Raw genomic sequence first — 24,534 nt, forward strand, 5'->3', positions numbered from 1 at the left:
ACTTCTGGCCAAGGAGTATCTAATAATGTTGGACATGCAGGACATGTATCTTCATGTCCTCTTTCAGTATGAGCAGAGAAGATTTCTCTAATTCACAGCCAAGTCCCTTCAGTACCAGTTGACTTCCTTGTGTTATGGGCTCTCTGCTACACCCCAGGTGTTAAAGTGCCAGGCACCAATTGTGGCATTAATGAGACTGAAAAATATATACACATTTAATCTTATTTAAGCAGTTACATCCTGCAAGCCAAAACAGACCATGATGTTTTGAACAAATTGAGGTTCTCCAGAGATTGCCCTATGCATCTCTGATTCTCCTTCAGTCTACCCAGGTTCAGCCGTACACTAGACAATAATCAAGGTGTGTGTAGAGGTTGCTCTGAATATGGAAGAATGCTGGGTTTACCTCCAGAAAGAGAAACCGTTACTTTCTTCCATAGGTTGTTAGGGAGAGTACGATAACCAGGGACTTTATCAGTGCATTGGACTTGCACGTCTTTGGCAATCCTCATGGTTCCTGTAGCCTGATTGCATGTGATGGAATCCAGGAATTCTTGAAGTTCTCCTGTAACCACCTTTCTCATCTCTAGACACTTTCTCCCTGGGTAAAAGGCATTTGTTTGGTAGCTGGAAAAGGTTCACAAAAGCTAGAAGAGGCCCTTCTTTTAGTCCTTGTTGCTTTGAGTCCCTGACGACAGATAAATTTGACATGGCCTGAGGTGCTCATTTCAGAATTCAGTTCAGAGAGCTGGGTCTCCTTCACTAAGGAATTTTCACATCAGTAGAAGGTTGTAGCAGTCCTGGATATAAAATTGTTCAGAACCCAGTGGAAACTAGGGTCCTCCTCTTGCCATAAACAATACCATGGTGATGTGGAACATAGACGGGGAGGGTACTGGATTGTTTTCTGTTGTGCATACTAGTGATAAAGCAATGGGAGTTAGAAGTCCATGCCTTCCTGGTGCTCAAATCAGTAATACATACACAGTCCCACAGCATTGCATATGATCTGAGTAGGAGACTAGAGGGTAACCACAAATGGAGGCTACACACAAAGGTTTCCCAGTAGCTGACAGCCAGATGACGGTTCTCGCCCCCAGAGAGTCACTAGCTACCCTATTGCACAAGGTTGCCATTCAGCGGAGTGGGGGGGGGGTATTTTATTCAGCTGCTAAAATCTCCTGTTTTCCTGTATTGTTCCCCCTATATTGCTGATCCTGAGAGTGAAACAAAGGGTCTTAAAGAAGCACCTTGCAATGATGCTCATAATGCCTTACTAGCTCAGACAAAGCTGGTTTACTGTGATCGAACATGTGACAAAGGCGCAGCCTTATGTTTCTTAGAGGGATTAGTGTGCTTACCCAAACAGGCGGAACCCTGGACCATCCCAGTCTAAAGGGATTAAATTTGAGATTTTGTGTTTGGTACACAATGAGAAACGAATACCTGTTAAAGGCAGAGGTACCCCTTGTTCAAAATTATATCTTTTTTGGACAACAGTGCCCCACTCCGCTGTTAAGATGCCATTCACTGCCTTCACATCCTGCTGTTCTATCGTAAGCACTGACACATTATGGTTATTGGGCTTTTTTTTGTTTGTTTGTTTTTGTTTTAGGGCAGTTAACCATTTCTGTCCACTGAAAAGGATTCCACCATCCTATGGTCGTAAGTTTTGTTCTGGGGCAGTTGACTTTGGAATCTTTTGAACTGGCAGCTTCTGTACCAATAGAGAGTCTCTCTATTATGAAAGACTTTTCTGGAGGATAACCTGTCAGCCAAAAGGATTTCAGAATTACTAGCCCTGGTTGGGCATAAATGCAGGAACTGTTCCAAGGCAAACCCTAATCCTGTGAAAGAATGTATATTTCTCCTTATCATACTAGTGTCAGAAGTATCTCTTAAGTATGCTGTTCATTTCCCATTGTTTTGTCCCATGTTTCAAAATAGGAATTAAAGATCTTACATCCTTTCTGTCCACAGGCAGTTGAGATATCACTTTGACAAGACACGGTCCTTAAAAAGGATCGGTCAGTTATTAATATGCTCTGTATAAGGGAAAGAAAGTAAGCTGCTGTCTAAGGAAGTCCTCAAGTGGCTGGTTAACTCTATGGTCTTCTGTTGTGAGCAGAATGCCAGGTCGCTGCAGGAGTGTCAAAGCACACTCCATTTTCTTCAGGCATGTTGCATCCCAGTGCATTTGCCAGGTGGGTGCCTGGTTGTCATTTCATCCCTTTTTGAGATATTGCACGTTGGATGCAAAAGCTATAGGCAGTGCTGTATTGGGGCAGCTGTCCTGTGGCAGCTGAATTTCATGGTCCTCCTCGGTCTTCACATTGCAGTTGTTTGAATGTTTCTCATATGTTGGGAATTGTACTGCAGTAGTGGTCCATATAAATAATATAGTACAGTCTTGTTAGAACTCATCTTAACAGCATGTATTTGAGTAGGATCTCTTGCAGTCCCATCTGTCTACCCTCTTTCCTAATTTTTTTTCTGTTCAGGTCATTAGTTTGTGTTCTCCAGGAAGGAAGGTTGTAAGAGTAATATGACGATTGTCCTACTTCTGTGTTTTGTTTTTGCAACCATAGCACTACAGGGTGAGGAACGACAAAGAATGCATTGTTTATTTTTCACATGTCCACTTTCCTGTACATGGGACATAGACTCCCCAGTTTTTTCAAAAAAAAAAAAAAAGCCAGCAAAACGGGCAATAGCATGGGCTGGCATTTTGTTCAGTCCCAGAAACTGATCTTCATCTTTGTGTGGGGTAGGTCTTGGCCTGCACCCCCATCATCCACATAGCTCTGGAAGTCAGGGTGATTGGGCAGATGGATATGTCAAGAAATTTACTGTAGCACTGATCCTATTTGAACATGTGCATCTAACATGATTTCACACACAGTTGTATTTTATTTAGCTTGAAACACAAATGCTGAGGGAGTTTAAGTGAAGTTAAGAGGATGAAACTAGAAAAGTCAGCTGGATTGCTTCTTGAAGATATTTGGTAGGAGGGTTCTTTAATTTCCCCTATATCCCCAAGTTCCAGTTAACTGTAGCTTCAGCTAGATGAAAAGAAAAAATGATTGATCTTTCAGCTTACTGAAATATGTTAAAGAAAAGTTTTTTTTTTTTCCCCCTCCCCAGCACCACTTCAAATGTACTTAACTCCATGGATTTGTGACTGTAGTGACAGGAGAAAAGTTAGCCATAGTGCAGCACTGCTGGCATTCAAATATAATCTGCACGGCAATGATGTCTTGTGAGAAACTGATACAACCAAACATCAGTAGTTTGACTTTCATGGAGTTGAAATTTGTTTAATTTAACTCTCTGTAAGTGTAGGTTAACAAAATTACATAATCTGTGGGAGTTATAGGTTGCTGTACATATGACCCTTGTTTCATAGTAGCGTACTGTGCATTAAGTCGCAGTTTTTTTTTTTCCTCTCTCTTTTGTTAAGTTGCTTCTCTTGACCTCATAGTACTGAACTTGGGAGAGAGATAGTGCTAACGTCTTTGCCTATTACAGTAGGAGAGGGTCCACTTATGTTTATTGTGTCATTACAATCATTTTTGGATAAATGTAGGAGTGTCAGTTTTCACTTGGGAAACGTCACTCAGCAGTCAAGGTTTTGGTTTGTGAAAATTTTCTTGGCTCAGTTATATTAAAAGAAAAAGCATTTAATGTTAAGACACTTGGTTGATTTGAAAAAGGCAAAGAATTTATGTCGAACATAGTATTCTTCGTAATGTTCTCATTTATTTACTTAACCTGACATGTTGAACTACATGTGTGCTTGACATCAGGTTAACTATTACATTTCTGTATTGCACATGTGAATGCCCAGTGTGCCCTTGTAACCTACATTAGTTTAAAAAAGGTTTTGTGAATGTTGTAACTGCATTCCTGGTTTTTGCTGTACAGGTGCTGCTCCAGGTGTTGATTATCATCACTGGTAACTACAACTTCTTCAACCTGCTGACCATTGTGTTGGGCTTCTCACTTCTTGATGATGAACATATAAACTTCTGGCTCAGAAGAAGCAAAAGGAAAGCATCATCCAGCTGTGAGTTCTTTATTTACCTGTATAAGTGTTTAGTTGGAAAAGCCTTTTGAGAGAGTCTTGGCAGTTGTAGGTCAGGAACAGGCTGGCATGACCCTTGTCTGCACTTAAAGGCAAACTCAACCCAAGCTTTAGTGGCTGTTGGTGCATAGACCTGAGTTTGTGCGTGCATGCATGTTTTCCTGTGTTATGCTTTTTGGTGTACTTTTACACTGTTTTTTTTTAGTATTTTATTTTGTTTGTGTTATTCCATGGGACCTTTTCCTTCCCCAGTTACCATTGTTAAAGGGTATTTCCCAGTAGGGAAAACCTGATTAACAGAATATTAATGAATGAGTGCAGAAGATGTTCTTTTTTTTTCTTAATAGTAAAAGACTGACAGTTATGTAGACCGATTGTGAACCACTGCTAATATAACTTTTGGAAAGTTTAATTTATCTGTAGGGATACTAGGTGAGCCAGTTTGTGTCCAAAGTTTCTAACTCTGAAATCCGAGTTAGAAACATAACATACATAATATTAAGCAGAGACCGTGCTTTCCAGGAAGACAATTGTGTATGCTGGTTCAAGTGGAGGTGAAGTAGGAGTAGAGATCCATCGGTGTGGCATTCTTAAATTAGTGTAAAAAACAACCAAAGGAAGCAACAGGCCACGGCTGTAGAAAAATAAAAGCAATTTATTCCACACAAGACAAAGGGTGAGCGCTTTCCTGGACTAAGCCACTTCATCAGACAATAAAAACAGAACAAAGCCCCCATTTTATACCATTTCAGAACAACTCAATTGATAAAATCCTCACCTTCATTTAAAGGCACACAACATAAAGATTACCACTCAATATTCACTGTGTCACCTGAAAAAAGCTTAAAGTCAAATTGCACTTAAAATAAAATTCATAGCATAGAGATGTACAAATAGGGACATATAAATACATAGGACTAAACATATGTAAGATCAACTACTTAAGCAAATCCCTGCATAACAAAATAGGCTTAATATTTATTTTATCATTCAGTCCCTTCCCTCTACTAGCCCCAAGTCTCACAATCCATTCATGTTCTTTGGTCTCAACTCACAGTTTCATATTTCCACCTCTGCCATTGTCTATGACCCTATCTATGACCATAAAAACAAATCTATGTGTGTCTCCATGCCTCTCAACATGTCTCGCCAAAGCATTTGTTTCCACTAACCTCCCTATGTCATAACAATGTTCTCTCATTCTATCCCCAAGTCTCCAGGTGGTCATACCGACATAGAATGACATACAGGCCAGACAATGGGCCAAGTAGACAGTGTTGACACTATTACAATTTGCTGAGAGTTTAAATTTAAATACTCTTCATATCTGGATGCTTAAATTCTCCACTGGTGTCTGTATGTGCACAGAAATTACATCCATTGCAAGGGAGAGTACCACAGTCACTCACAGCACAAGTCGGTGCCACCCCCAGTTGTAACCGAGGTCCACATAATATTCTCCAAGTTATTTTTATTTTTAAAACTGTACTTCTTGGTTTCCCCCACTAACCGTTTAACCTCATCATCGACACATAAAATATTCCAGTTCCTGCGGAACATCTCCTGTAGTGCCTTGACATTACTGGAATAAGTAACTGACATACTCGTACATTGAGCAGTATCCCTTACCATAGATGATGGCAATACAGCATCAGAAAAATAAGGTCTCCCCTCATTATTCCTACTATCCAGAACTTCTGTTAAAATATGTTTAAGCTCATTATCAGCATCGCCCCTCTGTAGGACCCCTGTTCTAAGCTCATTGAGCTCATTATCAGCATAGCCCCTCTGTAGGACCCTTGTTCTAAGCTCATTGAGCTCATTATCAGCATAGCCCCTCTGTAGGACCCTTGTTCTAAGCTCATTGAGCTCATTATCAGCATAGCCCCTCTGTAGGACCCTTGTTCTAAGCTCGTTGAGCTCACCCTCAAACTTGTCTTGGTTCGCTGTTAATCTAGATGTTCTGAGTCCTTGCCCTCTAACAATATTCTTGAAAATATGCTGGGGGTGCATACTTGTTCTATGCAAGTAAATGCTCCTATAGCAATCCTTCCTATGTATCTCAGTCTCAAAACAGCCGTCAGACCTCTGGTTCACCTTCACATCCAGGAAATCAACCCATTCAAATGAACTCTTCATCGTAAATCTCAGAAAAGGGGTACTTCCATTCAGATGTGAAAAGAAGGTTGCAAAAGTAGATTCATCCCCCTCCCATAAAAGGAAAAGGTCATCTACAAACCTCTTATAGAACTTCAGGCGCTTGCCATACTCTCCCATGAGATGTGCCTTCTCCCAGAAGGCCATGACAATATTGGCATAGCCATAGGCTGTCTTTTCACATCTGAGGGACCATAGGTTCATAGGTAGATACTAGGCTAGCGGCCCAAGGGCCTAAGTAAGCCTAGCCAACAAGGTGCCCTGGCTTACACCACCCAAGAAAGTTAATTTCCTGTGCCCCTGTCGAGCAAAGCCATAGAAGTGATCCCCGGGGTGTATTTCCTATTTCCCATCCACTCATCAAGGTTTTTCTTGAAGAGTGCTAATGAGGAACTTTGCTTGACATAGATGGGTAGCTTGTTCAAGAGTATAGGAAGTCTCTGGGACAGGAATTTATCCCTCCAGCATGTCCTGTTTATTGTGGTGACAAGGTTTAGGTCCCTAGAACGTGCAGGTTGGAGGGATTGGGATTTCTTTAGGTGTATCATGTCCAGCAGCTCTGTGTTTAACATAGCTTTAAATGTCAGGCAGAGATCTCCTCGGAGTAGGCGATATGCTACAGAGCAATTGTCATAAAAGTCTTGCACAACAGCAGACCTATTAGAATTAAATCGGTCCTACTTTGTTTTGCTTTGAGCAGTACCTTGTGAATTAGATGAAATGGAAAGAAAGCATGCATTCCAGTCTCTCTTTTGTGAAGAATAACATAGCAGTAAAATTCAACCTTCTGGTTGTAATTTCTAGCAACCAATTCCATTTCCAAGAATCACAGTATTCATGCAGTTTCTTTAAAAGTGCTAGTCCAGTTTGTATTTGTATGCCTAAGTGTTTTCCTTCATAATATTTTTCTTATTCTGTAAACCAAAAATGCAGACTGATGAATAAGGCAAGCTGAGTTGTAATTTTGTCTTCCGGACTTGATCATCTTCATTAAGTTGAATGATCCAGTATGTTTTTATGTGGAAGTGATCTTGTTGAATGTTGTTCTGAAAGGCTGACAAGAATCCGTAAAGTGTGTTCTTCTCCTGTAGTTTGCATGAATTATTGATTCCTAGGGACAAATTGCTGTGCATGGATAAGTTGTTGAAATGGGTCCTCCAAACATACTCTAAAGTGTTGTTATTTGCTTTAACAACTCCTTTGTCTTTGCAGCTGCTAAACGGCAATCCCCTACACAGTGGTATACGTTTGTTTTGCCTTCTGAGATAGGCAAACATTGGAACTAAATATTTTAGTAAATATTCTTAGGGCTGCAGATAGTGGAAATGGCAGTTGAAACTGGAAAGTGATGTTGATCATGGGAGATTACTAGGCTGTTGACCCAGAAGTAATTTCAAGCCTAGCCATTTCATCCTAATGCAATACCATAGAAGAGCTAGTCAGTACCCAAGATGTCATTTAGTAATGACTGCCTATTTCCAGGAGGGTGGTGGACACCATCCCCGGTAAGAATTTACAGTGCCCCATCCACTCATCCAGGTTCCTCTTGAACAGTGTCATAGAGGTGCTCTATTTCACATGTATTTATAGCTTATTCCAAAGACAAGGCAGTCAAATATGTCCCTTGAGCATGTCCTATTTGTCGCAGTCCATATTTAGCTCCCTAGAACAGGTAACTCTAGATGTTCGTCGTGTTTCACTGTTGCAGTCATCACATTTGGGTTATCTGCTTACAGTAGCCCTCAGTCAGCCTGATTATCAAAGTCTTGGGTCCTGCGTCGGTTGCTGTCTCATCCTCCATGATGTCAGGTAGTCAGGGGTATGAAGCATGCAACCAATGCCATTACATCAGTCTTTCTTGACATGTGGTGACCGAAGCAAAAGCATTTCGCAAGTGTTGGTCGTCTGACTCCTGAAATTTTTGTTTTCGAGTTTCAGAACCAAAGTCTTCAACTAAAGCGAAGTACCCCATTGGGGAAACTTTTTCTTGCTCTAAACCGATGTCAATAAAAGTCAATAATTGTATTTCTTGTGGAAAGCAAATACCTCATAAAGATTTTCATTCGTACTGTATTCCTTGCCTAGGCCCTGACCACGACATACCTCGCTGTCGGTTTTGTGCCTTATTTAAACAATGAACTATTCGTCGTCGGTATATTTATGCTTCTAAATATTTTGGTACTCTGTTCAATTACCCAGATATGGCTTTGGTAAGCCACCCGACTGCCGACCGTCTGAAAAAACGCAAAGATAAAGATAGAGACAGGCCACCTAGGTCCAAAGCTGCCGACGACACTTCTAAGCTAGTCGCCAGTTCGCCGGTACTCAGTGAGGCACTTTGACAGCCCCTGATACCCGCTACTTCATATTCGCAGGCCTCTACTGAGACCTGTTTCGGAGTCCGGTATGCCACGAGATGCTTCAACTGTGGAAGCTGCGGATGTCTCTACCTTGGATGGGTCCGGAGGCGCTGTGCAGGCACCGGCTTCTGAGGGTGTATTCAGGCCTACTGAGTTGCATATTAAACCGACGCCTTCTTCTTCTTCAAGGCCTAAAACTCGAACCATGCCTAGAAAACAGACGCCCAGACTGCATGGTCAGGCCTCTATGCCTAAAAAACAAATAAGAATGGCTGAAGACCTGAATACTTTAATCAGGGGAAGTCAGCCTTCCACCTCTAAGAGACGTGGGACTGAATTTGCTTATGATTCTTCTGATCAGGATTCTGAAATTTCCGTTTCCTCTGATGAACAGGATTTACCCTTATCTACCTATGAGGATTCTGATGCAGAGACTCTATTCCCTTTGCTTCCCCATTAGATGATTTCTCTTTTGGTGAAACCTTGCATACTCTTAGGGAGCATTTTCGCTGGGAAAGCCAGCAATACTCTGATACTAAAAAGAGGCTTGGGGATTTCTTGCTCCTGCCGCAACACAGGCCTTTAGCTATCCCCCCCCTGTACTGGACATTGTTGATGATGCCTTTTCGGAATCTAGCTTGGCCCCTGACTCCTTACCTCCTGCTCCCACAAAACCAGGTAGATATTACAGGGTTCCTGACTCTCCCAAGTTCCTCTCTAAAAATCCTACTGCGGATCCTGAGACCATTCCATAGGGACCCAAGGGCATTAAGGCTACTACTGCCAAAAATCCTACCCTCTCTGATAGAGATTCCAGGGCGCTGGATAAATTGGGTAAGAAGGTATACACTTCTGCAGCCTTGGCCATTAGGGCCTTAAATTGCCAGTTTCATATGTTAAAGTATCAGCAGCATATTATTGGATTGCTTAAACAGAAAATTATGTTGATTCTTGAATGTGCTGAAAATAAGGATTTACAAGATTTAATGCATTCTGCTGAACAAGTTGGAAAACATACTTTGCAATGTGGTTTTGATTCACTAGAGGCATCTTGCAGGGCTGCTGTCACTGGGTCTGTACTTAGAAGGCATACTTGGCTTAAGGTGCAAACTTTGCCAGATCATGTTAAAGCTAAATTGCTGGATGCTCCCTTAAACCAGGACTGCCTATTTGGCAACAAAGCAGAAGTATTTAAAAAGATGGAGGAAAAAGCTAAATCTATGCAAACTGTTAGATTTCCTGCAGGTACAACCTTCCAGATTTAGTAGGCATTGGCCCTCTAAGAATTGGTCCTTTCCTGACTCTTCCAGGCTTCTCAGTCCAAACCCAGAACCAGCAGAACACCCAGGCTTCAGTCCCAAGGTACTCACAGGACTAAACAGTGGGGGGCTCCCACTTGAAAGCAGGGAGTAGTAAGACTACCCCCCCCCCATGGTAAACTGTCTCAGCGACTTAACTTTAAAACTTCCAAGCCCTTCTCAACTGACTGCTCCTTTAGGGAGAAAGATTGCTCTGCAGGCAAAAAACTGGGAACTCATTACCCAGGGCAAATGGGATGTTCTTCGTCTTCCATTGCTGCAGTCCTGACTATTGGGTATAGTCCGCGTCCCAGTCGGCCCGAATACCAGAGTATAAGGCTGACGTCGGTCAGGGCGCATTAGACTGACGTCAGTACGTCAGGGTACTAATGCGCATGACCGACGCCATATCCTCAGTCTTTTTTGCCGCATGGTCCGATGCAGAAGCAGTTTTGCGAGTGCAGGTTGGCGTACTGAAATACTTCCGAAACCGGAGTTTCAGACCGAAACAGAGTTGGCTAAGTACCCGTTGGGGAACATTTTGGTTTTTCTTGCCTCAGTATTTTACCGGATGTCAGAAAAAGTGAATAACTGTATTTCTTGTGGGAAACAGATACCTCATAGGGATTATCATACCTTGTGTATACCTTGTTTAGGGCCTGAGCACGACGTTGTTGGTTGCCGCTCTTGTGCTAGGTTTAACAAACGCACTATTAAGAGGAGGTTAGACTGTGCCAGGTTAGTGTTTGGGAAGCGTTGCAATTATAAAATGCCGCCGGATGCTCCGGCCGCTTCCTCAAGAAGCGCAAGGATAAAACAGTGAAGCCTAGGGTTGAGGAACCGGCAGTCCCGGACGTCGGTTCTTTAGAAGGCTCAGTGGAGCCGGAGGTTTTGCCAGGAGTTTCCATGGAGTCCCAGGCAGAAACTATACTCTTACAGGATGTGCCTTCTCAGGAGGTAGGCCAGGCTGAGGGGCTTCTCAGGTGACTGTTCTTCCCTCTCTTCCCAAGGTAGTTAGGGCCTCTCCTTCTGTTGCCAAAACTTCTATGAGAGGTAGGCCTACTTCAGCTTCAGTTCCTACCATTTCAGGTTCTGTACCTAAGAAACATATGCTTAAGATGGCAGAAGATTTGATTACTATGATTAGGGTTCTATGCCCCGCCTGATAAGAGGCCTAGGGTGGAACCGAGTTTGATTGTTTTGAACAGTGTTCTGAGGCTTCAGAATCTTCTGTGGAAGATTTGCAGGAGTATCCTACCTATTCTGATTCTGATGTGGATGATTCCACTCCTACAGCGTCTCCACCTGAGGATTTCTCATTTTCAGAGACTTTGCATTCCATGAGGGAGCACTTTAAATGGGAAGGCCAGGATTACTCTGACTCTAGGATAAGGCTGGAGTTCTTGTTTTACCCCAGCATAGGCCTTTAGCTATTCCTCCTGTGTTGAATGTGGTGGAAGATGTTTTGCAGAGGCTTCCCTGAACCCTGACTCTTTGCCTCCTGCTCCTGTTAAGCCTGATAGGTATTATAGGGTGCCCAAGCTCATAAATATTTGTTTAAGAGTCCTAGGGCGGACCCAGAAACTATTTCTCAGGGGCCTAAGGGTGTAAAAGCTTCTGTGGTTAAAATCCTGTCCCCACTGATAAAGAGGCGAGGGCTTTGGATAGGTGGGGAAAGAAAGTGTATACTTCTTCCACTTTAGCCATGAGAGCTTTGAATTGTCAGTTTCACATGTTAAAATATCAGAATTACCTTCTTTCACAATTGAAATCTAAGGTGGATGCTTTGGCGGAAGGTATTGAGTGTAAAGAGTTGCTGGATTTGGTTCATGTGTCTGAACAAGTGGGTAAGCATTCTTTGCAATGTGGTTTTGATGCTGTACAGGCCTCCTCGAGGGTGGCTGCTACCAGCTCTGTTCTTCGCAGGCATGCCTGGTTGAAGGATCAGAATTTAGCTGAGCATGTTAAGACAAGGATTTTGGATGCTCCTTTACAGTCTGATGTGTTGTTTGGTTCGCCTGTGGAAGCTGTTTTAAAGAAAATGGAGGACAAAGCTAAGTCTATGCAAACTGTTAAAGATTTTTGCAGGTGCAGCCACCAAGTTTAGTAGAAATTGGCCTGCTAAGGGGTGGACATATCCTGCTTATGATTCTCAGTCTAGGGGTAGGTCTAGACGTGGTAGGGGCAGGGCTCAAGGTTCTTTTAGGCCTAGAACAGGAGTTCACCTGCTCAGACTTCTGGTGAGGGCAGGGTCAGTCCTTTCGTAAACAGACCCAATGACCTGTTTTTCAGCTGCCAGCAGATTCACGCCTGGCAGCTCCTTTGGGGAAGACTGTCTCTTTTCAAAGAAAATTGGGATTTAATTACTCAAGACAAATGGGTGTTGGATATCATTCACCACGGTTACAGATTTTATTTCCATACAATGGCCCCTTTCAAAGGCATGCCAGGCGTTCCTCCTCTACAAAGAAAAGAGGCTCACAAGCAAGTTTTACAGTTACTTCACATAGGGGCCATTCAGCCAGTCCCTGTGTCAGAGAGGGGCCTAGGATTTTATTCTCGCCTGTTCCTTGTACCAAAGAAGGGGAACACGTGGAGACCAATTTTGGATTTATCTCTCCTCAACACGTTTTTGGACATTCCCAAGTTCAAGATGTTGACGTTACAACAGCTTTTACCTCTGCTGGGCAAAGATCACTGGATGGTAACTTTAGATCTCAAGGAAGCTTACCTTCATGTGCCTATAAGGCTAAGTTGCAGAAAGTATCTGCGGTTTCGAGCTGGAAATTCTCATTATCAGTTCTCTGCATTGCCCTTTGGCTTATCTACTGCCCAGAGTATTCACAAAGGTTCTGGCTCCAGTGATAGCTTACTTCAGGCTTCAAGGAATTCAAATCTATCCTTACTTGGACGACTGCCTGATTCTGGCTCAAGAAAAGGAAGACCTTCTACAGCATCTGGAATATGTTATAGCAGTGCTAAGATGCCTAGGGTATTCTGTGAACGAAATAAAGTCCAGTCTAGTACCCTCTCAAGACATGTGCTTTCTGGGTGTAAGACTGAATACAGCAGCCCAGATGGCCTTTTAACCCCGGACAAACAAAAGAGTCTGTCACTTTACTTCCATCAACTATCTCATCAGTCCGTGCTGACTGCAAGGACAGTCCTTCAAGCATTAGGGTTCATGGCATCTTGTATTCTGGTGCTTCCCAATGCCAAACTGCATATGAGGAAGCTACAATGGTATCTCAAAAATGTATGGACACAGCACTGCCAGGATTTGGACACTGTCATTCAAATAATACCTTGCATTCAAAAGGAATTTTGTGGTGGGCTCAGGAATGTCACCTAAACAAGGGACTCTCTGTGACCCGGCCAGAGGCAAGTCAGATTCTAACGACAGATGCCTCGGACATTGCTTGGGGAGCTCATCTAAATGGAAAGTGGATACAAGACAAGTGGCCTGCCAGACTACAGCATCTACATATCAACATGAAGGAGATGTTAGCAGTCCAGTTTGCATTAATGGCTTTCAAGGAGTTACTTCTTCCAGGGCAGGTGTTGATTCTAACAGACAACACAACTGTCATGTGGTACATCAACAAGCAAGGGGGAACACATTCTTATCCTCTATGCAGGCAAGCGATGATTTTATGGGAGACTGCGCTAAGCTTGCAACTAACTCTTCAGGCAAGGTTTCTGCCAGGAGCACAGAACTCCTTAGCAGATGTGTTAAGCAGACAAATCATGGATCCCCACGAGTGGAAACTGGATCTTCATGTATTTCAGAAACTGACAGTGTCATGGGGAACTCCAGACATAGATCTGTTCGCTTCTCCACTAAACCACCAGCTGCCAAAGTATTGCACAAAGGGGTTTCATCACACAGCTTGGAAAGTGGATGCTCTGTCTTTCAGTTGGAAAAACCTTCATGTGTATGCCTTTCCACCTCTACCGCTTCTTCCAAAGGTACTATTAAAGGTCAGACAAGACAGGCCAAGGATGATTTTGATAGCTCCAGATTGGCCTCGCAACACTGGTACCCACTACTACGGAGTCTGGTAAAGAAGCCTCCATGGCCTTTACCTCTGATTCCTCATCTGTTATCTCAGAAGGACGGTCATCTGCTCAATGTCAAGCTTCACTCTCTTCATCTAACAGCCTGGCATATTCTGTGTTGAAACACAGCAGGTCTCAACTTCCTCAACAAGTTTTAAATGTGATTATGGAAGCTAGAAGGCCTAGTACAAGGAGAGTGTACGCAGAAAAATGGAAGAGATTTTTATTTTGGAGTACAGCAAAGAATTTGGAGATTTCAGAGCCTAATTTGAGTGTGGCTCTTCAATATCTTACTGAATTATTGGACAAAGGATTGTCCTTCTCTTCCATAAAGATTCATGCTGCAGCAATTTCAGCTCACTATGATTGTGACCCACCTTTGTTTTCGCATCCTTTGTTCAAGCAGTTTCTTAGAGGGGCAAAGAATATAAGACCCCCACGTAGAGCTCCTACTCCTGCTTGGGATCTCAATTTTGTGTTGGAAAAACTTACTCTACAACCTTTTGAGCCTGCAGCTACTGCTGAATTGAAATATTTGTCATGGAAGACTGCTTTTCTGTTGGCTATTACTTCTGCAAGAAGGGTGTCTGAGTTGCAGGCCCTTATGGCAGTAGAGCCTTTTTGATTTTCCATAAGGACAGGGTATCATTACGTACTAATCCTTCCTTTATGCCTAAGGTGGTTTCTAGTGTGGCTTTAAACCAAACTATTCATTTGCCTACGGTTTTTGCAGATCCTCAAAATAAAGGGGAAAAGATTTTGCACACTTTAGATGTACACAGGCAATTGCGTTATTATTTGAGCAGGACTAAGGATTTTAGGCAGTCTCAGCAGTTACTTGTTTCTTTTGCTTTGAGTTCACAGGGCAAGCCTGTGTCAAAACAAACTATTTCTAGGTGGATTGGCTTTTGCATTGCATTTTGTTATTCCCATCATGGCAAGGAGATACCAGCTGGGATTAGGCCTCATTCCACTAGGGCTACTGCCACTTCAACAGCATTTCTAAGGGGTGGCAACTAAGGATATTCTGGAAGCAGCTACTTGGAGTTCAGTGCATACTTTCTCTAGGCATTATCACCTTCCTATATACTCTAAGACTAGGGCTGGTTTTGCCACAGCTGTTTTACAAGGCATGTTGTCAGCTCCTACTACTTTATAATTTGCCAGCCTCCCTTACCTCTGCTTTGGGATTCTACCCAATAGTCAGGACTGCAGCAATGGAAGACGAAGAACATAGTACAGTTTTGTACCTACCATAAATGTAGATGTTCGAGGATTCCATTGCTGCAGTCCAATTTACCCTCCCTCCTTCCCCTCTGTGTTTAGGGGTGGTTGTGCAGGTGAGTTTACATGCTTATATTTTTATATACATATATTGTTGTATATATTATACATGTTTTTGGTGCAGGTTGTTTTGGGACTTGTCTTTTGGGTCTTCTGACATCTGGGGCAAGAAAAGACTGAGGATATGGCGTCGGTCATGCGCATTAGTACCCTGACGTACTGACGTCAGTCTAATGCGCCCTGACTGACGTCAGCCTTATACTCTGGTATTCGGGCCGACTGGGACGCGGACTATACCCAATAGTCAGGACTGCAGCAATGGAATCCTCGAACATCTACATTTATGGTAGGTACAAAACTGTACTTTTTAAATATAGTTTCCCAAGGATACAGATTCCACTTCTACACTTTACCAACCCCAAACTGTTGGCCAGATCTACCCCCAAGTCAGTGGGCAGAGGCTCAAAAGCAAGTTCTCTCTCTAAGTTTAAGGGCTATTCAAACTGTCCCAGAAGAGGAAAGGGAACAGGGTTTCTACTCAAGACTTTTCCTGGTGCCCAGAAAAGACAATTCCTGGCATCCTATCCTGGATCTCTCTATCCTAAACACTTTTTGGTGATCTCAACATTCAAGATGCTAACTCTTCACCAGTTGCTTCCTGTGCTGGGCAAGGATGCCTGGTTGACAACACTGGATTTAAAGGAAGCCTACCTGCACATCCCAATCAGGGAATCTTGCAGAAGATACCTATGCTTCAAAGCAGGTTTCATGCACTATCAGTTCTCTGCACTGCCCTTTGGCTTATCTACTGCGCCCAGGGTATTCACAAAGTGCCTAGCTCCAGTCATTGCATTTTGCAGGCAAAGTAATATTCAAATATACCCATACCTGGACAATTGTCTAATTCAGGCAGAAAGCCAGGACATACTATTGAATCATCTGGCATTTGTACAAAAGTTGATAACTTCTCTGGTGTATACTATAAACGAAAAGAAATCACGTCTTGTACCCTGCCAACAATTGTATTCCTGGGAGCAAGCTTGAACACAACTTCCCAGATGGCTTTCCTCACGCCAGAGAAACAAGTTCATTTGACAGCTTACTTCAAACTAATGGCCACAAAGACCCTGCTATCTGCAAGACAAATACTGCAAGCCTTGGGGTTCATGGTCTCCTGCATTCTCCTAATTCCATATGCAAGACTGCATATGAGTTAACTACAGTGGTATCTAAAAGCCTATGGTGTTAACATTCTCAGGATCTAGAAACAACGATTCCTATCGTACCTTGCCTGCAGTTAGTTCCTTTGGTGGGAAGAGGCCTGCCACAAAAACAAGGGACTGCCATTCACTCCCTGCCGCCCAAACCCTAACAGCAGACTCATCAGACTATGCATGGGGGGCTCACTTGGCAGGGAAGTGCATTCAGGGCAAATGAAACCCAAGTCAAATGCACCCGTGTATCAATCAAAAAGAAATGTTAGCTGTACAAAATGCTCTGACAGCCTTCAAGGACCACATTCATCCAGGACAATTAATGGTAAAGACGGACAACATCACGGTTATATGGTACATAAACAAGCAGGGGGGAACCCACTCATTCCCTCTCTGCAGGACTAGCCATGGTTCTGTGGAACACAGCCTTGAACTACCAAGTGCACCTACAGGCTTAATTCCTGCCAGGAAAGCTAAATACACTGGCAGACGAACTGAGCAGAAATCTCATGGACCCACACGAGTGGAAACTGGAACCAAAGACATTCAACATGTTGATAAACAAATGGGGGAGCCCAGAGATAGACCTGTTTGTCTCCCCCCAGAACTACCAACTGGACAAATTCTGCACAAGGACTCCCCACAAACAAGCTTGGAAAGTAGATGCCCTGTCCTTCACCTGGAAAACTGTATCAGTTTATGCCTTTCCTCCTCTGCCTCTCTTCTAAGGCACTACTAAAGATCAAACTGAACAAACCAAGGACAATACTGATTGCACCAGACTGACCACGCCAACACTGTATCCCCTCTTGCACAGTGTGACACTGCTGGCACCATGGCACCTGCCTCAGACCCCTACCCTGCTGTCCCAGCAGGAGGGCCAGATTCTGCACCCTCAGCTTCAAACCCTGAACCTGGCAGCCTGGCTGATTACCTGATCTCTGTTACCATTCCTCAGTAAGCAAGTGTTTGATGTCATTCTGGAGGCAAGGAGGCGTAGTACTAGAAAATCCTATGCTGAAAAATGGAAAAGATTCTGTTCCTGGAACTAAACTCAGGGGATCGGCACAGCAGCACCCAGTTTACCTCAGATTCTTCAATACTTAACTGAGATGCTTCACAAGGGCTTTTCCTTTTCCTCCATCAAAATACATGCCTCAGCCATTTCAGCTCATTACAACACAGAACCATCCCTCTTCTCTCATCCACTGCTCAAGCAGTTCCTCAGAGGGGGAAAAAACGTAAGACCACCCAGGAGAGCCTCCAACTCCAGCCTGGGACCTTAACTTTGTATTGGAAAAACTCACTCTACCTCCTTTTGAGCTAGCTGTAAATGCAGAGTTGAAATTCCTTTCTTGGAAAACAGCCTTCCTTTTAGCCATCACTCCAGCAAGGAGGATGTCTGAATTAAAGGCCCTAATGGCAGTGCAGCCTTTCATCATCTTTCATGCAGACAGGGTGTCCCTCAGGATCACTCCCTCCTTCATGGGCAAGGTAGTATCCAGTGTGGCTCTTAATCAGCCCATTCATTTGCCAACCTTCTTTTCTAATCCACAGAACAAAGGGGGAATGTATACTGCACTCCTTAGATGTGCACAGACAACTTAGATTTTACTTGGACAGGACTAAACCTCACAGGAAATCTGAACAGCTGCTGGTGGCATTTGCTGCAGGGGCAGAGGGGAAGGCCATTTCAAAGCAAACAATTTCTAAATGGATAGGCCATTGCATTCATTTCTGCTATAAGCACCATGGAAAACCTATCCCACAGGGGATAAGACCACATTCAACCAGGGCTGCATCTACCTCTACAGCCTTTCTCAGAGGTGTCCCTACCAGGGACATCCTAGAAGCTGCTACCTGGAGTTCTGTACATACTTTTACCAAGCATTACAATTTGCCAATTTTCTCTAAATCCAGAGCTAGCTTTGCCACTGCAGTCTTGCAGGGCCTTATCGCTGGTCCTAATGCTATCTAATTTCCTCCTCCCATCCTTAGCTTTGGGAACCTACCCAAATGCGATGACTGCAACAGTGAAACACGAAGAACATAGTACAATTTGTGTACACTTACCATAAATGTAGATGTTCGAGTGTATTCACCGTTGCAGTCCTGGTTACCTTCCCTCCAGCCCCCTGACTACTTTTGGCTATACCTATATTCCTTTTTACATCAGAAAAAATCACAATGTTACCAAAGATTCTCCGGTTCCACCAATAAGTGCCCAAGACTGCCAGAAATAAGTTGATTCCACAATTTTAATAAAATCCATATATAAATGAACTGATACGACAAAACGCTTTAAACACGCACAGAAAAACACATAAATAGCGTACTAAAAGAACGTAATAAATAAAAAGTTAAGTGCTTTCAACCAATACAACTGGTCTTCATCAGAACTAAAGCGTATAACTATTACGCTGTTTAAATAACTTTACTGGCGCCAAAATACATTCACCATTCCTTAAAGTGATATCCACCATTTGTTTACCTATAATATTTACATCTATTGTAATAACAACTATCATGATAATACCACCGAAAGAACTCTAGTCCAAACATATTGCAAACATATTGTATATTGTAAGCATATATGTCAAAAATTGTTTGTTTATTTGTTTAGAAATATTTTAAAATGCAATTTAATTAATAGTACGCATTTTAAAATATTAAAATATTTCTAAACAAATAATTTTTGACATATATGCTTACAATATACAAAATGTTCACAATATGTTTGGACTAGAGTTCTTTCGGTGGTATTATCATGATAGTTGTTATTACAATAGATGTAAATATTATAGGTAAACAAATGGTGGATATCACTTTAAGGAATGGTGAATGTATTTTGGCGCCACTAAAGTTATTTAAACAGCGTAATAGTTATACGCTTTAGTTCTGATGAAGACCAGTTGTATTGGTTGAAAGCGCTTAACTTTTTATTTGTTACGCTCTTTTAGTACGCTATTTGTGTTTTTCTGTGCGTGTTTAAAGCGTTTTGTCGTACCAGTTCGTCATTTGTATATGGATTTTATTAAAATTGTGGAATCAACTTATTTCTGGCAGTCTTGGGCACTTATTGGTATATTCCTTTTTACTATGCCTAAAGCTTTTTTGTGTATTTGCTTTTTTTGTTGGAGGTGTAACCTTGTGTGTGTATGTGTATGTATGTATGCAGCCGAGCTGCATGCTTTATACCCCTAACTACCTGATGTCATGGAAGATGAGACAGCAACCGACGCAGGACCCAAGACTTTGATAATCAGGCTGACTGAGGACTACTGCAAGCAGATAACCCAAATGTGATGACTGCAACAGTGAATACACTCTAACATCTACATTTATGGTAAGTGTGCACAACTGTACTTTGATTTATGGATATACAGCAAGTTCATTAGGTTTGGCTCTGAGACTGCTCTGTGACTGTAAGCCAGGCATAAGTCTCCCCTAATAATTCTCTACAATACAGAATATATTGACCAGGACTTTAGTCTGTTTGTGTAAGGCGCGTTCTGGAGTTCCTTGATCTTTGTTAGAAACCTCTTAGATCTCTCCAGTTGCTGCATATGCTTTGTACAGTACATGCCAAACAGGACATTATACTAAATTATGGGCTTGATTAGTGACAAGTATAGCGGGGTTTGCTCTCAAGGTGATGCCTTTACTAATACAGTGTGCTACTTAGAAAGCCTTCCTTACTACAGTAGACACATGGTGGTCAAAGATGTGGGCGCAGTCAACTTGTGGTCCCAGATCCCTTACCACTTTGTGGGTACTTAGGGTATTATTGTTGATTTGATAGTGTGAAGGGACATTGTTTGTGCCGAAGAGAATGATGATACATTTCATGTGAAGTTGTTCAATCTCGCCGTTTGTTCTTACATGTGGGTACGGAGCCGATCCATCGGCTCCGCGCCGGCCGCTTTCCAAGCTCAAGATCTCTGAGTAGCTCAAGGCACAGTCCCTATCCCATGATGCTCTCTGACTAACCTCAGATTTAGTTTGCCACTGCAACGGATCGCAAGTTCTCCAGAGAGCTCGGGCCAGTATAATTCTTTTTTCTGTCTTTTGACAATTTGTACTGATATATTTCGTGGAGTTAATATTCTAATTGATAGATAATATGTGTCCCTCTTGTTATGTGGATTTTAGCTGTGTTTGTGTTTTTGGAGCGGTTGCTCTTGGGCCTTGCCCTCTTTTTCGTTTAGGCACGTCTGTGCTTCACTCATATAGTTGAACAGGGCTCTGTCAACTTGATTTCCTTATCCCTTATACTTAGTCTTTGGATAGTGTGCTTTTTGCTATAAATATTTAGATAATTAGGTGCTGGCAGAGAGTTCAACAGTTTTGAATTCCTTATAGTACCGTTTTTGTTTCGTATTATCAGGGATCTGATAATTGTGTGCTGCTTAATATGTCTGATCAAAGAAAGAACAGAAGTCAGGTTTCATGAGGTGCGACAGTGGGCAGAAAATGTCTATTATGGACAATCATGTGTCCTGTGTATATTGTCTAGGACCTGTGCACTTACAGGAGGATTGTTCTGTCTGCCACTCTTAGTGGCAGAGTATTGCTTGAAAGGAGAAGAAAGCTAATGGATAGAGGACTGTTGAAACCTGAATTTCAGGAAGCCTTGGATAAGACTGATCAGACCTCCAAGTCTTCGAAAGGGTCGAAGTCCTCGGAACTCAGGCCCTCTGTTCCGAGCACCTCTGTTAAGGTGCGGTCACCGGTTCCTACGTCATTGGAGCCGTGCACCGAACCGATGTTTCGGAGCCAACCCTCTGAGCTGGAGCCGGTGTCAGAGGTGTTGAAGTCTCCAATTCTTAGATCTGTGGCTTCTTCGGTCCCTTCGACCTGTTCTTCTAGGACCCTTCAGACGATGTGGATCGTGTGGTGCAGAGGCTTTTAGAGAACCCGGCATTGGCCAAATTACTTCCAGTTTCGTCCCAACTGGGTTTGATTCCTACTACTGTCCCTTTGCCTGTAACTCCTCCTCCTCTGACCTTACCTAGACCTTCGGAGGCAGAAGATCTGATGGTTGTGGAACCCGCAGAGCAGAATCCTGTTCCAGTGACTTTGGCTCAGTCGACCCTGATCTCTTCGGTGCCTTTCGAAGAGTCTGAGCCGATGCTGGCTCGTTGATTCAGGGGGGAGAGTCGAACCGATGCGTCTGTTCTGACCCTTCCTCTCAGGGCCTCGGCGCAGATTAACTCTGCTCCGTCCTCAGTTCGGAGCCCTTGGTCTCCGCACCGGGGAAGCCGCCTTCTTCCTCGGAACAGGTGGGGTTCTTGGGTCGAGACTCCAGTGCCTTCGATGCCATGAGGAGGGTAATGTCTGCCAAGACTCCCACTTCCTCTGGTCTTTCCTCTTCCTCCCCTAAAATACCACGTTCTTCCTCTACATCGCCGGTTCCTACTAAGTGTCGAGACCCAGAGCCTCAGGTAACCCCTTTGGGTGAACTCTGCTCTACTGAGACCTCACCAGACGCTCCCACTGATGAGGTCCCCAGAAAGAGACTTTGCAAGAGGAGGCATTTGGATTCCCCCTCAGGAATCCTTGACATCAGACATAGACTTAGAGGAATCAGAAGGGTTCCCACGGTCCCCCTCGGAGGATGTCATATTTGTAGACATCCTGGAAATACTGAAACAGAGGGGTGACTGGCAGTCTGTTACCCCTACTGAGGATGAGTCGGTGCTCCTGAAGGCCTTTGGGTTACTCCACCCTTCGACGAACTGATGGATCTGGTTGCTCGAAGGGCTTGGGAATCCCCTGATTCCATAGAACCAGTCCCTCGGAGGCCCAATAAGTTCATCACTTCCCCTTAACATAAATTGTACCTCACTAAAGGAGTCCCTGTTGATGCCATGGTGGTGGCGGCGGCCACCAAGAAAGAGATGTCAGAGACCTCTTCTACTGTCCATCCTCTTAATAGAGATTCTAGGACTATGGACAGATATGGGAAACGCATTTTTAGTTCTGTGACGTTTGCCATGAGATCACTTAACCCCTTTTACAGGTCTTCAACGAGATCTCTTCCAGGAACTTGGAGATACTCTAAAGGGTAACACAGATGAGGCTATTTCTGAGAAGGTGACAGCTCCGCTTTCTGCCCTTAATTCCATTGTCAGCTCGTCCATGCGGCTCATTTCCTAAGCAGCCAATGGGTCGAGTCGAGCAGCAGGTTCAGTGATAGCTCTGCGGGGACTGTCCTGGATGTGCTTATGCTCCTTTGTAGAAGCCTTCAAGTCTTCCTTTGTCATCACCCGATTTGATGGCTCTACTTTTAGTCCCCATGTCAAGGAGACTCTCACTAGGTGTGAGCAGGAAGTAGACTCTATCTGCTGTAGGAGTCTATTTTTCTACCCCCTATTAGACCATACCCCAAAGGGCAGAAAGGTGGAAAAATGTGGTTCTGGAAGTCCCAAAGGGCTTTCCAGAACACACGTAGTGAACCCCTCTTCAGGGGCAGAGGAGGGGGCAATAACGAAAGACGCCGCTTTTAGCTGAAGGGGTCCACAAAACCAGGGCGACAGGGAGCAGATGTTTGTGTTGCACTGCTGCAGTCATTACAATTGGGTTATCCAGCCGCCGGGCGGTCCCGCAGTCGGCCAGAGTTCCAAAGTCTTGGTCCGGCGTCGGTTGCTGTCACTTCTTCCCTGACGTCAGTGCGCCAGGGGTATATAAGATGCATCTGACGCCATTTTCTTCAGTCTTTCTTGCCGCGCGGTGCCCGAAGCAGAAGCAGTTAGCAAGTGCTGGTCGGCCGACTCCTGAGATTTTCAAAGTCGAATTTCAGATCCGAAGTCTTCAATAAAGCTAAGTACCCCATTGGGGAAACTTTTTTCTTGCCTCAGACCGATGTCAGAAAAAGTTAATAATTATATTTCTTGTGGGAAGCAAATACCTCATAAGCACTTCCACTCTTATTGTATTCCATGCCTAGGCCCTGATCACGACGTCACTAGTTGTCTGTTTTGTGCTAGATTTAACAAACGCACAATAAAAAGACGTTTTGATTTTGCTTTGCACTACTTTGGCCGAAGGTTCGATTATACTATGCCGTCGGATCAACCGACGACGGCAATTCCGAAAAAACGCAAAGACAAGGATAAAAGACAGGCATCCGAGGTCCAAAACCGACGATGAAACCTCTTCTAAGCCAGTTGCCGGTTCTCAGTGAGGCGCTTTCGCAGCCCCTGACACCTGCTACCTCAGAGCCACAGGCCACCTCCGACTCCCACGTGGAGACAGCTAGGCCTCTGGAAACTCAAGGTATTGGGCCTACGGAAAATAACCCCTCAGGTGGGTCCGGAGCCGCTGAGCAGGCATCGGCTTCTGAGGGTGTTTCCAGACCTTCACAACTTACCATTAAAGCAACAGCCAAGACAAAAGTACCATTAAAGACAAAGAAGCAAGTACAGCATTCTCCTGGACAGTCCTCCATGCCTAAGAAACTGATGCTTAAAATGGCCAAAGACCTCATTACTCTAATCAGGGGTTCCCATCCCCCTCCAGAGAAAAGGCCTAGACAGGATACAGACTGATTCCTCTGATCAGGTTTCCATTTCCTCTGATTCCTCTTCAGACCAGGGATACTCTCTACCCCCCTATGAGGACTCTGATGCTGAAGAATCTATCCCTTCAGCCTCTCCTCCTGAGGATTATTCTTTTGGGGAAACTTTACATACCATGAGGGAGCATTTCCATTGGGAAAATCAGGATTATTCAGAATCAAAGAAAAGGCTCAGGGATTTCCTTTTATTGCCTCAGCACAGGCCCCTGGCTATTCCACCTGTGCTAGATATTGTGGATGATGTGTTCTCTGAATACAGCTTATCTCCTGATTCTTTGCCCCCTGCACCAGCCAAGCCAGATGGGTATTATAGAGTCCCTGACTCTCGCAAGTTTCTTTATAAAAACCCTTCTGCTGATCCAGAAACTATTTCCCAGGGTCCAAAAGGGGTTAAGGCTTCCATTGCAAAAAATCCAGTACCCTCTGACAGAGAGATTCCAGAGCTTTGGATAGGTAGGGGAAGAAAATTTATACTTCTGCAACTTTAGCAGTAAGGGCT

The 24,534-nt window shown here is 43.6% G+C and overlaps 1 protein-coding gene across 1 annotated transcript in view; it reads left to right on the top strand.

The window, feature by feature from the left end:
- Positions 1-24,534, top strand: part of LMF2 (lipase maturation factor 2) — a 698,972-nt gene that overhangs the window by 428,898 nt on the left and 245,540 nt on the right. The window contains 1 exon segment of the mRNA XM_044088653.1: positions 3,925-4,066. Coding sequence (XP_043944588.1) covers positions 3,925-4,066 — 142 coding nt within the window.

The sequence above is a fragment of the Protopterus annectens genome, chromosome 11.part0, assembly GCF_019279795.1.
Source record: "Protopterus annectens isolate FY-2018-M chromosome 11.part0, PAN1.0, whole genome shotgun sequence".
Classification (NCBI taxonomy): Eukaryota; Metazoa; Chordata; order Ceratodontiformes; family Protopteridae; genus Protopterus; species Protopterus annectens.